At 43.4% G+C, this 16,575-nt stretch overlaps 2 protein-coding genes across 10 annotated transcripts in view; both read left to right on the forward strand.

Annotated features, from left to right (window-relative positions):
• The window catches only part of Atr (ATR serine/threonine kinase), a 51,132-nt gene extending 46,077 nt beyond the window's left edge, over window positions 1–5,055 (forward strand). For all 4 annotated transcript variants that reach the window (XM_048334939.1, XM_048334942.1, XM_048334941.1 and 1 more), the window contains 6 exons: window positions 355–505; window positions 1,219–1,375; window positions 1,464–1,617; window positions 2,640–2,791; window positions 3,127–3,232; window positions 4,707–5,055. In XM_048334939.1, coding sequence (XP_048190896.1) covers window positions 355–505; window positions 1,219–1,375; window positions 1,464–1,617; window positions 2,640–2,791; window positions 3,127–3,232; window positions 4,707–4,880 — 894 coding nt within the window. In that variant the 3' untranslated portion in view covers window positions 4,881–5,055. The remainder of the gene's footprint in view (window positions 1–354; window positions 506–1,218; window positions 1,376–1,463; window positions 1,618–2,639; window positions 2,792–3,126; window positions 3,233–4,706) is intronic.
• A 1,510-nt stretch (window positions 5,056–6,565) lies between these two features.
• The window catches only part of Xrn1 (5'-3' exoribonuclease 1), a 53,008-nt gene continuing 42,998 nt past the window's right edge, over window positions 6,566–16,575 (forward strand). For all 6 annotated transcript variants that reach the window (XM_048334945.1, XM_048334947.1, XM_048334943.1 and 3 more), the window contains exons 1-6: window positions 6,566–6,732; window positions 11,985–12,217; window positions 12,986–13,083; window positions 13,745–13,854; window positions 13,945–14,055; window positions 15,907–15,989. In XM_048334945.1, the coding sequence (XP_048190902.1) occupies window positions 6,658–6,732; window positions 11,985–12,217; window positions 12,986–13,083; window positions 13,745–13,854; window positions 13,945–14,055; window positions 15,907–15,989 (710 nt within the window). In that variant the 5' untranslated portion in view covers window positions 6,566–6,657. The remainder of the gene's footprint in view (window positions 6,733–11,984; window positions 12,218–12,985; window positions 13,084–13,744; window positions 13,855–13,944; window positions 14,056–15,906; window positions 15,990–16,575) is intronic.

A 16,575-nucleotide genomic window follows, 5' to 3' on the forward strand; every position in this document is an offset into this window, starting at 1 on the left:
CAAAGATTATGTTTATAGAGAAAAACAAAAGATATTCATGACAAAATATTTTCTATTTAGTATCCAATATATACATATATATACACATTATATTTCTGTTAAAATCAGGTCATACACACACACATATGATAGGTAACGTGAATGTACATATATATACATAGATACTTTTCCTATCAGATTCTTTTGGGCATTCTCACAGCTTAGAAGCAGATGAGGGACACTATCCAGTAGATTTACCTTTCAGAGGAGTCACCCACAGTCCACTGGGAGCCTTCAGTGACATCTAAGTACATTTGATATCAGATTTAGAATTGTTAATCCTCTTGTTAACCTTTTTGTGTATTTTTTTCAAAGAGCTTAAGAAAAGATGCAGAGTCTCGCCGAAGAGAACTTCATATCCGAACCTATGCAGTCATCCCGCTGAATGATGAGAGTGGCATCATTGAATGGGTGAACAACACTGCCGGCTTGAGGCCTATTCTGACCAAGCTGTATAAGGAGAAGGGTATTCAACTAGTTCTACTAAGATTGTCATGTGGCAGTGATTGCTAAAGACAGTCAGTATACATGTTTAATATAAGCCAAGGCAAATCTCTCAATTCCACATGTGAAGATTCTGTAAGATTCCCATCTTCCTTTCCTTTCCCACTTGTATTTTGAAACTTGCCTTCATTATAAAAATGTTAAGGTACTTTAGAACTCATGTGAAAACTTGTTCTTCTAAGATATTGGAGGGCTATTGTAAAAACGTCTTCTTTTTTTAAATCAATCTTTAGAAAACAAGTCAGTAAGTTCTTTTGGGACATGAGTCCTCTCGCAGCCACTGGCTTTGTAATAAAGACTCTCAGTTCAAAGAAAAAGAAAATAAGGAAATACATTATATTGAGAGCTCTCAGAAGAAATGGAAATTGCAAGGTTAGACTATCAGGCTTGAAATGCCCAGCCCTGGGATAATTTGAGCAGAAAGATAATAATATTGATAGTAATAGATTATGATCCATGACAAAATAAAGAGTAGTGAGTGCTATAAACAGCTGTACAAGGAAACAAGGAAGTATGGAAAGCTCTTTTTAATAGTGGAATACACATAGTTTTGTTCCTACTTTTGAAAAACAATTGGAGTGAAAGCAGACCTTGCTTGTTATATTTTAATAAGAATATTGTTGCTTTTTCCCTTCACTTGGCTGTGTGATTAATGGAAATCACTCTGCTTTGCAGGTGTGTACATGACAGGTAAGGAACTTCGCCAGTGTATGCTACCAAAGTCAGCATCATTGTGTGAGAAGCTGAAAATATACCAAGAATTCCTCCTGCCTAAGCATTTTCCTATTTTTCATGAGTGGTTTCTGAGAACATTTCCGGATCCTACATCATGGTAAATTACAAAGACCGTATCAGTAGATTTGATGTTTTTCATTGTCTCGTCTGATGAAGAGAGTTGATGGACACGATCCTTTGTTTAGGTATAGTAGCAGGTCAGCTTACTGCCGTTCGACGGCCGTGATGTCTATCGTTGGCTATCTCCTGGGGCTTGGAGACCGGCATGGCGAAAACATTCTTTTCGATTCCTTAACTGGTGAATGTGTACATGTGGATTTCAACTGTCTTTTTAATAAGGTATGTCCCAACTTCCTTAGGTGTCCATTGGTAACTCTCACACCTGAGCCACAATAATTTCCTGCCTGGCTTTCTTCTGTGGATCCCACAGTAATGCAGTTTAGGATGGAGAAATCCTAGAGGAGTGATAGAGGAAACTGAGTAGCACTGAGCTTGAAGTTCAAATGCATTTAGGTTCATGTTCTCACTCAGTGGTTATGTGAACCTGGGAAAATCAGTTCATTTTGCCAAGACTTAGGTTTAGAAAGACAGAATCATTTAACGTGATGGTTTCCAAATCTGGCATTGTTCAGGGTGGAGATGTAGATCAGTCATAGATTCCTTGCCCAGCATGCCTGAAGCCTTTGACTCAATCTCACCAATAATAATAATAATAATAATACTTTACATACCTAGAGATCTCAGGAGACTCAGAGTCTGTAGGCCCGGTGGGGAGTCTTGGAAATCAATGAAGGAGTCAGACTCTTCTCTAAGGCCCTTTACGGCTCTCTAGCATGACAGTCCTGGAGGGTAAAGGGGTTCAGTCCACCATTTCTCCATTCCTGTCTTCTGTGGGTTCCGTGTGCTGGCACAGGAATCTGAGACGTCATAGACTCGGTTGTGGACAAATTAGAGATAAACCACCGGCATAGATCACATCAAGCAAAAGGGAAATGTAGGGTAATGGATTGCAAGGACAAAAGAATCCTAGGAAAGGCATCTTATAAAATGACAGCTGGACAGGTAGAGCGTGTTTCATTTCCTGGGAGCGTCTAACTTCCCAACTCTGTCTTGAATGCATAAAAACTCTTTAACAGTATTTCCTACATGAAACCAGTGAACGGTGAACCCATTCATCTTCTAGATCTTACTCCAGATCCAGTTGTGACATCCGTTTCACAAAAGCAAAGGCAGCCACGTGACTCTTCTGAGCTGAGCCTCCAATGTGATTACAAACCTAGTCTGAAGATACTTTTGTTCTTCACTTAAACGTAAAGGTTTAAAATTTTGATGCCATGACTTTACTGTAATTTTTTTTAAAGGGAGAAACCTTTGAATTTCCAGAGACGGTGCCGTTTCGCCTGACTCATAATATGGTTTATGCAATGGGTCCTATGGGAACCGAGGGTCTTTTTCGAAGAGCCTGTGAAGTTACACTCCGGCTGATACGCGATCAGAGAGAGCCCTTAATGAGGTAATGATCTGTTATTTCTGAATAACTTAGCTGTGACTGTGAACGTACAGGTCCCTTGCTAGCTTTTCTTTATGAAGAGATGGCATGAAGAACTTCCTCTCCCCCAATAGCTCACTCATTCTCTTCAATCTTGTCCTGTTTCGCCTCTTATCTCTCTTCCTTTCCCTTATCCTCAACCCTTCTTTCACCAAAGAAAAAAACGTCCCCAGAAGAGATTGAGAGTATTACTGTTATTTTCATCTTCCATGCACTCTTGGGGTTTTTTTCTAGCAAGATTTTTTTTTTTTGGCAAAAATAACATTGGATTCTTATCATCACATTTGTTTCTATTTTAGTGTCTTAAAGACTTTCATACATGACCCTCTGGTGGAGTGGAGTAAACCACCAAAGGGATTTTCCAAAGGATCTTTGAATGAGACAGGGGAAGTTGTCAATGAAAAGGTTAGTAAAAGGTTTAGTTTTCTCTAATCTGGTACATTGTAATTCTTTAACTATTGATTCTAAATACTGTCCTGTGACACACTATTGATTACTGCGAAGTCTACATTTTCTTGTCATTCCAAATGTTAGTAGCACTTCCTTATAAAGTAAAACAGTGTAGAACACACTTGTTTAACCCTAGAGAAAATATGTACTTACACGATAATTGTGGAGAAAACTTGAGCACCAATTGTCTGAACTTAGAGAACTCCATGTCTGAACCTTACTACAGTGAAACAAGCGGGCCGCACTCCATCTTGTATTCATGTTTTAATTCCTCATCAAAATCAGTTGAGCCTTCCGGCGTGAAAGCAGACTGGCTGGCCGTTCTTACCACAGGACGAGCCGGTCAAGTTCTTGGCAAGTTTGAATCCTGCTGAGGGATGCAGTGTGATAGTCAAGCGAGGTCTGAGAAAGAAATCGATCCCATTGCTCCCTGTGTCTGGGCCTGCTCAGCTGTGACGGGAACAGTGGCTCGTGGCCCTGTCCTCTGTGGTGGGGGGTGAACCCCTTCACCTGCAATTGACTGCAGAGAGGGAGCGCGCTGGGCAGCCTCGGGCCACCTGCGTCTGGCTGCTGGGCAGGACTGAGATGTGCGCACCTGTCCGCTGATCTCTCCGTTTTCCAGTTCTGCTTCCTCCTGAAATAAAATTTCCTGAAGGACAGGATCAGAAAGCACTGACTGAGACTGGCAGAGGGAATGCCAGACTCTCAGGGTTCCCCTCCTGAAAGAATATAATCGCTAGAGATTACACTTGGACACACAGTGAACCATCCAGCGCTGTGGGGAAGGTAACTCTTGTCGCAGCCTATGAGCTTTCTCCAGAAACGAGGCAATGGACAGCAGTATCACTTTCACTGAGGAGTTTCAAGGTCTTAACGGCATCTGTATCTACTGGGAGGTCAGGACCAGATGTGGCCTTGGTCTCTGGCTCTTTCCAAAACAGCTGGCTGCGTTTTTGTAGAAGGGGAGAGGAGGTGATTCAGCAGGGTGGGTAGCAAGGACATTGAAGAAAGATATTGAAGACACTACAAAATAGGAAGGCCTCCGTGTTCGTGGATTGGCAGAATTCACGTTGCAAAGATGGCCGTATTACCAAAAGTGACCTCCAGATTCAGTGTAATGCACATTCAGATGCCAAATTCATTCCTCCCAGAAACAGAAAGGCAAATCTGAAAATTCATATCAAAGCACCAAAGACCTCAAATAACAAAGCAAACCTGAGTGAAAAGATCAAGGCTGCAGGTCTCAACACCTGTGGGAATATGTCAAATTATTGGATTGGTTTCATTTTCTTTATTTTTGCTCCTAGAAAAGGGTAATGATCAGTAAAATCATGTTAAACACAAATTAAATATCAAGAAAAGAAACTCCAAATTGTGAATACTGCATGTTATTGGCTTCATAGCCCTAAAAGATTGTGTTAATTTTCAGGCCAAGACCCATGTTCTTGACATTGAGCAGCGACTACAAGGTATCATCAAGAACCGAAACAGAGTGACGGGCCTGCCGCTGTCTATTGAAGGACACGTGCACTACCTCATACAAGAAGCTACTGATAAGAACTTACTGTGTCAAATGTATCTTGGGTGGACCCCATATATGTGAAATGAAATTCTTTCAAAGAATACTCTAATAATCTAAAATTAATGCACCAATAAAGTTGTATCTATTCAATTGGAAAAGACAACATAGGTTTATGTTCTCAGGGGAACTGGTTTTATTTCTCTGATAAATATATTTAAAATGATGGTATGTTCAATCTATTAAAACTTTTTTCTTATCTTGTCAACAAAATTTAATAAAATAAAATAAAAACTTTTCTTAGCATGGACTGTGTATTTTTAGAGCTTGCTGGGCTTGTTCCTGGCTGGCATTCTACTGCTTGAGCCACACCTGCAGTCTAGCTTTCTGCCGGTTAATTGCCGGTGGGAGTCTCAAAATGTTTGTGCCCCAGGTTCACTCTGTGTATTCTACCTGGAGAAATGGAATGTGGTGTGTTCTTGGGGTTAAAAAAAAATGTGAAAAGGAAGCCAGTCTGACTTCATTTTACAGTTTTTGGTGGTTGGTTTGTTTTTTTTTTAAATCAGCCACAAGGCTTGGACTCAGGGCCTGAGCACCGTCCCAGAGCTTGTTTTGCTCAAGGCTAGCACTCTGCCACGTGAGCCACAGCGCCACTTCTGGTTTTCTGGAGGTTCATTGGAGATAGAGTCTCACAGACTTTCCTGCCCAGGCTGGCTTTGTACCACGACCCTCAGATCTCAGCCTCCGGAGTAGCGGGGGTGACAGGCGTGAGCCACCAGCCCCCGGCCTCTTTTGAAGTGTTAGCCTACGGCTTGGATGGAATTGTATGATCACCTACCGTGAACCGCCACCGTGCTGGGCTTGTGTGGCGTTCTGCTGCCTCTGTCCTCCAGGCGCTGACCACCTATGCAGAGACACAATAGCAATCCATAGGTTCACTTAATGCAACGCTGCGTGGGTGTGGAAGCATGACACGGGAGGGGCAAGTCCACAAACAGGGATAACAACGAACGTTAGCCAGTGGCAGGTCAAGCCCCAGGGCTGACTGGGGGGGGTGGGGTTGGGGTGTTGCTTTTAAGTGTGCTTACAAGTGTGATGGCACAAAGCAGAAAATTCGAGTAAAAAGTATTTGACTTTCTATCCGGGGCCTAACGGTAACGGTTTGAATTGCTTTTTCTTTTTTTTTTTAATTAACAATTTGGAAGAGAACACCTTGTTTGGCTTAATTAACTGCTATCAAGGTGATGCACGGGGGGGGGGGGTACCCCCTCACAGACAAATGAACGAGAGGAAAGGAGGAAAGAAGCGGGGCGGGGGGTGGGGGGGGCCTGGGGGTTCATCACCGTCACCTTAGCGTTAAATCCGCGCGATTCCGAGAAAACCCCTCCCTCGGCCCTGACTACACCTGCTCGAAATCGGCCTTGAAGAATGCGGACTTGGGCCGGCCCGGGAGCCCGCGAGCCCGGGAGCCCGAGAGCCCACGGCCTGCCTGGCTTCCATTCACCGCTTCCCCAGGCCACGTGGAGGCCCAGCTGGCGCCGTGGGGCCGGGCCCGGCGGCGGCGGGGGCGTGGCTCGGCGGAAGGGGCGTGGCCCGGCGGCGGAGGAGGCGTGGTGCGGGGGCGCGGCGCGGCGGGAGGGGCGTGGCCCGGAGGGGCGTGACTCGGTGCGGGGGCGTGGCCTTGTGCGTTGGGGAGGCGTGGCTCCCGAGGCCCCGCCCCCGGCGCGGCCGCTCTAGGCGCGCGGGCCGCCCCCGCTCTCTATGGTCGTCCGGGCGGCGTGTTGTCATCGGCGCGGCGACGGCCGGCCCGGGGCGTCCAGTTTCGGTTTAGTCCTGACTGGAATCGGCGGCGGCGGTGGAAATGGGGGTCCCCAAGTTCTACCGCTGGATCTCGGAGCGGTACCCCTGCCTCAGCGAGGTGGTGAAGGAGCACCAGGTGCGTGAGCCCGGGCGGGCCGGGCCCCGCGGCCTCTCGGGCGGAGGGTGGAGGGGGGGGAACCCCCGAGGTCCCGGGCCTGCGCGGCACGGCGCGACGCCGGCCCGACGCCCCCCCCACGACGAGGGCCCGGGGCCCCCTTCACGGCCGCGGCCCTCCCGTCTCGTCTCCCCCTCCCTGCCTCCCCTCCCCTTCCCTGGCGCCACAAGTGGCCTTCACCCCCCCACCCCCTCCGCGGGGCCGCGGGGCCGCGGGCGACGCCACCCGGGTCCCCCACGGGCCCGGGATCCCGGACCCCAAACCCGGACCGCGGACCACAGCCTCCCCCACCCCACCCCCCTGCGGGTCCCGGACCCCAGACCTGCGGGCCGACCACAGCCTCCCGACCCCCCGGACCCCCAGACGCGGGGACGGACGACAGCCACCACCCCCCCGCCACCCCCCCCGTGCAGTTCAGTTCAGTTCAGCCCCTCTGTTGACTGCCTCCCCGCCTCCCTCCCACGCCCTTCACCCTGCTGGTGGGTCCTAGTCAGGGTGCCTCCGATGCTCGGTTACCCGGAGACCCGACACGGACATCCCTGTTTGCCCAATTGGGGTGAGGGAGTGAAAGGGGAGGGGTTGCTATTATTAACAATAATAGTAATGTGTGTGTGTGTGTGTGTGTTTACCCATGTACACACTGGAACTGTGGAAATGAAATGTGAACGTTGTAGTTAGTGTTTGCCACGTGTAAGAAGCTTGTGCATTTCATATGTTTTGCAGAAAACAAAAATTATTGGGGTTTGCACAGCTGGTTGTAGGCCTTGTGATTGGTAGCGTTGTATTTATAGTGGGAGCTGTCTTTTTGTCTTTTTGCATTTCGGTTTAATCTGTGTGTAGGTACTAATAAGTAACAAAGGGGCAAACCAAGCGAAAGAAATTTGTTTGGGTGGATTCCAGTTTAATTTAGTTAATATGAAAAAAGAAAATACAGAATGAAGCCTGGGGCCAGTGGCTCTCATCCCTATAATCTCCAATTAGCCACCAGAAAACCAGAAGTGGCCCTGTGGCTCAAGGTGGTAGAGTGTTAGCATTGAGAAAAAGAGCTCAAAGACAGAGCCCAAACCCTGAGTTCAAGCCCCATGATGGACAAAATAAACAAACAAAAATTCCAGAATGCTAACTTACCTTTTATTACTTGAAACATAGGTTGAGTTAGATTTAGGGGACATTTATTCCTTCAGAAGAGGATAAAAAATGATACAAATAGCAGAAATAAACACAATTGTGGCTTTTTCTATATCTTTTTTTTTTTTTTTTTTTTTGCCAGTCCTGGGGCTTGGACTCAGGGCCTGAGCACTGTCCCTGGCTTCTTTTTGCTCAAGGCTAGCACTCTGCCGCTTGAGCCACAGCACCACTTCTGGCCATTTTCTGTATATGTGGTGCTGGGGAATCGAACCCAGGGCCTCATGTATAGGAGGCAAGCACTCTTGCCACTAGGCCATATCCCCAGCCCACTTTTCTGTATCTTTCAATGAACAAATATTTGAAAATTAATCTTTACAAAAAAATTTTTTTAAGTGATTGTTGTTCATAATGACTTGGTAACACAATCTCAACACCTGTATCCTAGCTACTTGGGAGACTGAGATGTGAGATTACAGGTTCGAAGTCAGCCCAGGCAGGAAAATCCATGAGACTTTCATCTCCAGTTGACTACCAAAAAGAGCCAAAGTAGGGCTGTGGCCCAAAGTGGTAGAGCACTAGTCCTGAGCAAAAAAGTTCAGGGACAGGATCTAGGTCCTGAGTTCAAGCTTCAAGACAAAAAAAAAATATTATTCTATATGCTTTGGCACAATTTGGTTTGGTAAAAATACCATGGAATACTCTATTCTAGAGAATTTTGTTACTGAAAAGCAGAAAAAAATCTCTTTTTTTTTTGGCCAGTCTTGGGGCATGGACTCAGGGCCTGAGCACTGTCCCTGGCTTCCTTTTGCTCAAGGCTAGCACTCTGCCACTTGAGCCACAGCGCCACTTCTGGCCATTTTCTGTATAGGTGGTGCTGGGGAATCGAACCCAGGGCCTCATGTATACGAGGCAGGCACTCTTGCCACTAGGCCATAACCCCAGCCCCCAGAAAAAAATCTCTTTAAGGCTGTTTCCTGGCATGGACAGTAACATTAGGTCTTGTGAATGTTTTACTGCATGCAGAAACTGAGAATTTAAGGTTGTTTAAAAACTCCACTCTAAACCCTAAAATTTGGTGAATCTCATATGCATAAATGAATCAAGATGAAACCCCCATGTACTATTGCTGTCTGCTTATAAAGTAGTTAGAAAAAAAAGCTTGATTTATCAAAGTAATGTCTTCCACAAATGATTGATGAAAAAGAGACAAAGGGCCACCAGCAAATCTCTGACGTGGAAAAGATGGCAGTGCCTAAATCATTGTCAGTGGTTTACAGGCTCGTCCCTTGAGGGAAAGGAATGTGTTTGGGGAAAGTGGTGGACATGGTGGCAGTACCACACTAATTCAGTTTCTTAATCCTCCAAGGAAAACAGAAAGAGAAACTAGACAGCAATGTTTAAGATCCATAAAACGTTTTCAGGAAAATCATGTGACATAGTATCTCTATGATACTTACTGTAGGACCATAATAACATTGGCAGTCATAGTATTTTGTCTTTGTAGCTGAAAAAAAAATGCTCACAAAAAAAAAAAAATTGTTACCCAGAATAGTTACCTGCGGACTGTCTGTTCTTTTCCTTCATTGCCCCGGGTGCTCTAAGAAGCTCCTTTGGGACTTTCCTGGTCACGGCCACACTACCTAGAAGGCTAATACCAAATGCTAGGTGGACTGTGTATCTGTTGTTGTGCTGCGACACTTTGTTGTCTAAGTATCGGCGTTGGACCTTACTGTGGGCAATGTTATGCCGTTAGACTTTTACGACATCATGACATAACAGGATTTGCTATCTTAACCATGTTTGCTTTAAAATTCATTTCATGAACACCAGAATTTTCAAATTTCAGGATGTACAAGTTGAAATTTCCATTTTAAAGTATTCGTTGTTCTATGGGGAGATCATCTGTCTTACTATCTTGTCTATGTGTGTGGTACTGGGGCTTGAACTCAGGGCCTGAGGTCTCCCTTCCTTTTTCACTCAAGGCTAACACTTTTTAACACTTGAGCCATGTCTTACCTGCGTCATCTGTGTTCTTTATTTATTTATTTTTCCCAGTCCTGGGGGGTTGCACTCAGGGCCTGCATGCTGTCCCTGAGCTCTTCAGCTTAAGGCTGGTGCTCTACCACTTCAGCTACTGGTCCACTTCCAGCTTTATATGAGTAGTTTATTGGAGATAAAAGTCTCACGAGTTTTCCTGCTTAGATGGTTTGAGCCAGGATCCTCAGATCTCAGCCTCCTGAGTAGCTAGGATTACAGACATGAGCCATCAGTGTCTGGCATCTGTGTTTTTGTTTTTTTATTTTTTTTGCCAGTGCTGGGGCTTGAACTCAAGGCCTGAGCACTGTCTCTGGCTTCTTTTTGCTCAAGGCTAGCACTCTGCCACTTGAGCCACAGCGCCACTTCTGGCTTTTTCTATACATGTGGTGCTGAGGAATCGAACCCAGGACTTTATGTATGGTAGGCAAGCACTCTACCACTAACTAGACCATATTCCCAGCCCCAGGAGATCTGTTTTTAATTTTATATTTGGTTGAACTGACGTTAGAACTCAAAGCTTAGTGCTTGCTAGCCAAGCATTCTGCCATTTAAGCCATGCTTCTAGCCATTTTCTTTGCTTTAGGTTATTTTCTAGATCCCAGTGTTTACCACCATCCCTGACTTAATTTGTTGAGAGGAGTGACTCACTATTTTTCCCAGGCTGGCCCCAAACTGTAATTCCCTCAGTCTCCACCACTAAGTAGCTGGAGCTATAGGCATGGGCAACCAAGTCTGGAGTGGTCTTTTCTAAAAGAATTATAGTGGGATTTTTCAGATTATAGATGTAGTTATGTCCTCAATATTTACAACTTCAGATAATATGAAAAAGATATAAAAGCTGTTACATACTCTAGAGGAAAGTAAAAAACATCTGAAATTTCCTCATCTATCGTCGTTTGCCACTCCTAAAACCGCATTTCTATGCACATCACATATTTTCTATACAGACAGACATACAAATCAATACCTTTGAAAACAGAACCATAAAATTACTGTTTTATACTCTGCTTTCACTGGTCATATATATTCATGTTTTCATACCAAACATGAACCTATGTTATAACTTGTAATTGCTATATAAGCATAGCATCATCCATTTTCTGTTAGTAGGCATTTGGATTATTACTGTGTTTTGTTTCCTGAAAAGGACTGATGTGAATATTATTATACTTCATATTATACACTCATATTGTTTCTGATGGTTTCTCAGGTTTAATTCCTGAGAATGAACGTGTTACTGAGAACATGTATGTCCTGAGTCAAGGACATACATGTTGTTCAGATTAGTTGTACCTATATTCTCATCTCAAAGTCCCGAGTATAAATCTTTTTTTCTAGATCTATGACTTTCTTCTTTAAAATTGGAGTGCTGAAAATTTATCATTAAGGCTATTATAATTGAAAGTCCAGTGAATTTTCAATTCAATTTATCAATGGCACTTTCTTTTTTCCAGTACTGGGGATCAAATTCAGCGCCTTGTTCTCTAGCTCTGTTTTTCCACTTATAGCTGGAAGTGCTTTTCCCTCTACCACTTGAGTTCAGATGGTTAGTTGGCGAGTGGAGTCTCCAGGATTTATCTGTTTGGGCTGACGTTAAACCTCAATCCATGGATCTCAGCCTCCTGAGTAGCTAGGATTACAGGCATGAGCTACCAGTGTACAGCTTTCTCTCTAGTCTTTACTCAACTATAATGTTATTTAACTTTTTATATAATAAGAATGCCATACATCCTGTATTCTTGTCTTTTTTTTTGGCCAGTCCTGGGCCTTGGACTCAGGGCCTGAGCACTGTCCCTGGCTTCTTTTTGCTCAAGGCTAGAACTCTGCCACTTGAGCCACAGCGCCACTTCCAGCTTTTTTTTTCTTCTGTTTATGTGGTACTGAGGAATGGAACCCAGGGCTTCATGCATGCGAGGCAAGCACTCTACCACTAGGCCACATTCCCAGCCCTATTCTTGACTTTTAACAGTCTCTTTCCCAGTTGTTAAAAATACCTGTGGTCGTGTGTATATAGTTCATGATCTCAGTGTGTTTCTTTGTTTTTTAAGATTCCAGAATTTGACAATTTGTACCTGGACATGAACGGAATTATACATCAGTGTTCCCACCCTAACGACGATGACGTGCACTTCAGGATTTCCGATGATAAAATCTTTACTGATATTTTCCACTACTTGGAAGTGCTGTTTCGAATTATTAAACCTAGGAAAGTGTTTTTTATGGCTGTTGATGGTGTGGCTCCTCGAGCAAAAATGAATCAGCAACGAGGGAGGCGATTCAGGTAAAACATTTAAAAGAAATTGGCATAATGCAATGGATCTCTTTTTTTTTTGCCAGTCCTAGGGCTTGAACTCAGGACCTGCGCGCTGTCCTTGAGCTTTTTCACCAAAGGCAAGCAATCCACAACTTTGATCCACAGCACCAATTCCAGTTTTCTGGTGGTCCATTGGAGATAAGAGTCTCATGGACTTTCCTGCCTAGGCTGGCTGTGAACCACGATCCTCAGAGCTCAGCCTCTTGAGTAGCCAGGGCTCTACGTGTGAGCCACCAGCGCCTCATGTTTTTAAGAAGAAGTACAACAGATGGAATCGTTTTACAATTGTGATTGTATATAATCTTACAGAACATTGACATTTGAGATTATAAAACTGTTGTTTAAGATTATTAAATATTGTTAAATATAGCATGTGTAAGGAGCATATAAAACTGTACAAGTGCTTTTGACCTTGTTTCTAGAAAAATTGTGATGCATTTGTGGTAATAGGTATTTCAGAAATGTTTATAGTGTTCTGTGTGTTTTTTACCTTTTTAATGTCCAACTCACATAGTTTTTGTAGGAACAACTCAGTTATTTAGATAAAAGCAAGTAATTGTACAACTCAATCTTTATAAACTATAATTCAGACTTTTATAGTTTTAAACCTAAGTTGATTTATTACTTTAGTTACAAAAGCATCTGTGTAGATGCTTGTTGTTAACTAGTTTAAGCACAGACTATGCCTTTTTTTTTTCCAGAAGGTTTAAGATTTTTTTCCCCTTAACTTTTAAGGTCAGCCAAGGAAGCAGAAGACAAAATCAAAAAGGCCTTAGAGAAGGGAGAAACTCTTCCAACAGAGGCCAGATTTGATTCCAACTGCATTACACCAGGTAAATTTACTGAGAGGAAGCTTCTAATCATTAAAATACTAATTAAATTTTTATTTTTTTCAAATTTATCATTTTCTAGATTGTCTTGTCGGTTGTAGGGTCTCATTTGTTGTTTTTCCCACGCTGTCTGCTCATGAACTGTTGTGGTCCCGCAGGAAGCCCACATGTAACCAGGACTCTCCCAGGTACACGGAAGGCTGGACCTAGAAGGATTCCAGTTCCAGTGCCTCCGCCTGTTGGAATAAAGCGGGCTTAGTGTGTGACTCGCCGAGTTCACAGGGCTACCTGTGTGTGGCTCAGGTGGTAGAGCACTGCTGGCGCCGAAGACCTCAGGGACAGCACCCAGGCCCCACGTTCAAGCCCCATGACCACCCAAAAAATAACCAAAGACACTGCTTGAAACCCAATCCTTAGAGAGTGGTAGAATTCTGTGACTTTGCCTCTGTCACCAGGACTGCGTTTAAGATGATGAATGACATGTAAAATAGTTTTATTTGCCAGGGCGTGATACAGCCTAACTTGCTTCCAGGATAAGCAAGAGAACGTTGGACCTTCTTAGAAGATTCTGTACTTGGCTATTTCCTAGATATGATCCTGTGTTGTCTCTAGGAACTCTGTTTTTATGTTTTTGTCAGATTAACTTTTGAAACTTCATTTATAGGGACTGAATTCATGGCCAGGTTGCATGAACATCTGAAGTATTTTGTAAATATGAAAATTTCCACAGACAAGTCATGGCAAGGAGTTACCATCTACTTCTCAGGCCATGAGGTTATTATCTTTTTTCCCTTAAATGTTAAAAAATTTTATTGAATATCCTGAAGCATGGCATATTGCAATATTTTTTAACATTGTATTTAGACTCCTGGAGAAGGAGAGCATAAAATCATGGAATTTATCAGATCCGAGAAAGCAAAGCCAGATCATGATCCAAACACCAGACACTGTCTTTATGGTTTAGATGCTGACTTGGTAAGTTTAAATTTTATTGTTATTACAAAGTTACACCACTGCAAGGAAATTTCCGAGAGATTTATGCACTAAGCTGTCTATACTAACAGATAAAGAAGTACTGATTGTTACTTATGCTGTTACTAAAGTTCTGAAACCATTGGGGCGATTTAATTATTTTTTAATCATAATTTATGATTAACTGATCTCTACTTAGTGTACAGACTTGACTGTCCTAGTGCTATGGCTACACTCTGTGTACAGGGAGAGGAGTTACATGCCTTGGGGCTTGGAAGGGACCTTCTTTTTTTATCCCCAGGCCCATAAATTTTAATGCCTTCTGATCTGACAGCTCTATGCCCCAAATACTTTACTTTTAACTTTCATTGTGCAAGCTTTTAAGCTAAATAAAAATAGGTATGGTAGTAGTACAATGTTCCCTTCATCTCCATCTGTTTTTTTTTGTGTGTGTTTTTTTTGGCCAGTCCTGGGCCTTGGACTCAGGGCCTAAGCACTGTCCCTGGCTTCTTCTCGCTCAAGGCTAGCACTCTGCCACTTGAGCCACAGCGCCGCTTCTGGCCGTTTTCTGTATATGTGGTGCTGGGGAATCGAACGTAGGGCCTCGTGTATCCGAGGCAGGCACTCTTGCCACTAGGCTATATCCCCAGCCCCATCTGTTAGTTTTTGTCTCCTCGATCTTGTACCATGCTGGGTTATTGAAGGAAATTTCAGACTTTAAGTCATTAATGTACACAGATTTTCATGTTTCTCTAAGGAAGTTTTTTCTAGTAACTAACCACAATGCCATTGCTTAATATATAAATAACCATTTAGTATTCCCTAATTGCTTCATAAATATTTCATTCTGTTTTGTTATTTGAAGCAGGTCAGGACCCAAATAAAGCAAACAATCCACATTGTGTTTGGTTAATATATTTCACTAGATTTTGTTACCTGTTTGGAGGATTAGAATATTGTATGAACAGAGCAACTGAAAGTCACCTCTTCTAAGTCATATTCACTAGAAGTCTCCTGGCCTCCAAAAGGACCTATCTTCTTTTGTCATGCCATCTTCTGATGTCGTGCTATCTTCTCTTATCCTAGAAAGGCCGCTCCCTCTACTTCCTCATTGATGCCTTCATGGCAAGTGGAACTTCCTGAAAATCAGGGGGAAGCTTTGAGGATGTTAGGGCAGATCATAGGAAAGGACATGGTGTCAGTTATCAATGTCCTAGAGTTCTAAAGGAAACACATTTTTCCTAGAAAAGTATAATCCCTTCATTCCATTCATACTCTAAAAATGTTTGTATTTTGGTATTTGTAATTTTATATATCTAATTTTTTTTTTTTTTTTTTGCCAGTCCTGGGCCTTGGACTCAGGGCCTGAGCACTGTCCCTGGCTTCTTCCCGCTCAAGGCTAGCACTCTGCCACTTGAGCCACAGCGCCACTTCTGGCCGTTTTCTGTATATGTGGTGCTGGGGAATCGAACCTAGGGCCTCGTGTATCCGAGGCAGGCACTCTTGCCACTAGGCTATATCCCCAGCCTATATATCTAATTTTTTAATTCTCTATACAGGAATATTTTTTAATAAGTTGCTTTGGTGAACTAATACTATTAAAAAAAAAAATCAGAGGGCCGGGAATGTGACTTAGTGGTAGAGTGCTTGTCTTGAATGCATGAAGCCCTGGGTTCTATTCCTCAATACCATATACACAGAAAAAGCTAGAAGTGGCCCTATGGCTCAAGTGGTAGAACACTACCCTTGAGCAAAAAAGCTCAGTGACAGTGCCCAGGCCCTGAGTTCAAGCCCTAGGACTGGCAAAAAAAAAAAAAATCAGAACAAAAGCATTTTCTTATCCTTTTTCGACAGATCATGCTTGGATTAACAAGTCATGAGGCACACTTCTCTCTCTTACGAGAAGAGGTTCGATTTGGTGGCAAGAAAACACAGAGGTAAATATTATAACACACATGTTGGAAGAAAGAACAGAATTGAAGCCCTAAGTTTCCATTCGTGGCATTAACTATGAATTTTCAAAAGCGCCTACTAAGGAAATTACCTTTTATTCTTACTTGATGAAGTATATTTGTCATGAGAGTATGAATATCATCAGATACTTGGTCTGCAAATTGTTGTTGTTATGTGGAAATTTTCTCCCACCTTTGTCCCTTGATGTTCTTTGTTCTGGTTAACCTGGGAAGATAGGCCAATAACTACACCAACCTAGTTAAGAGAAAGAAGTATTAATTGCCTCATGCTATGGCCTGGACTGCATTGCTACAGATATAAAAATATATAATACCAATGGGGCACTGGTGGCCCACACCCATCAGCCCAGCTACTCAGGAGGCTGAGATCAGAGGATCCCAGCTCGCAACTAACCTAGGCAGGAAAGTCTGTGAGGCTCATATTCAGTTAATCACCAGAAAACAAATTGTGACTGTGGCTCAAAATGGTAGAGCACTAGTCTTTAAGCACAAAAGCTCAAGGACAATGCCCCGGCCTTGAGTTGAAAGCCATATAACCAACCAGCCAACC

Source organism: Perognathus longimembris, chromosome 26, assembly GCF_023159225.1.
Source record: "Perognathus longimembris pacificus isolate PPM17 chromosome 26, ASM2315922v1, whole genome shotgun sequence".
Classification (NCBI taxonomy): Eukaryota; Metazoa; Chordata; class Mammalia; order Rodentia; family Heteromyidae; genus Perognathus; species Perognathus longimembris.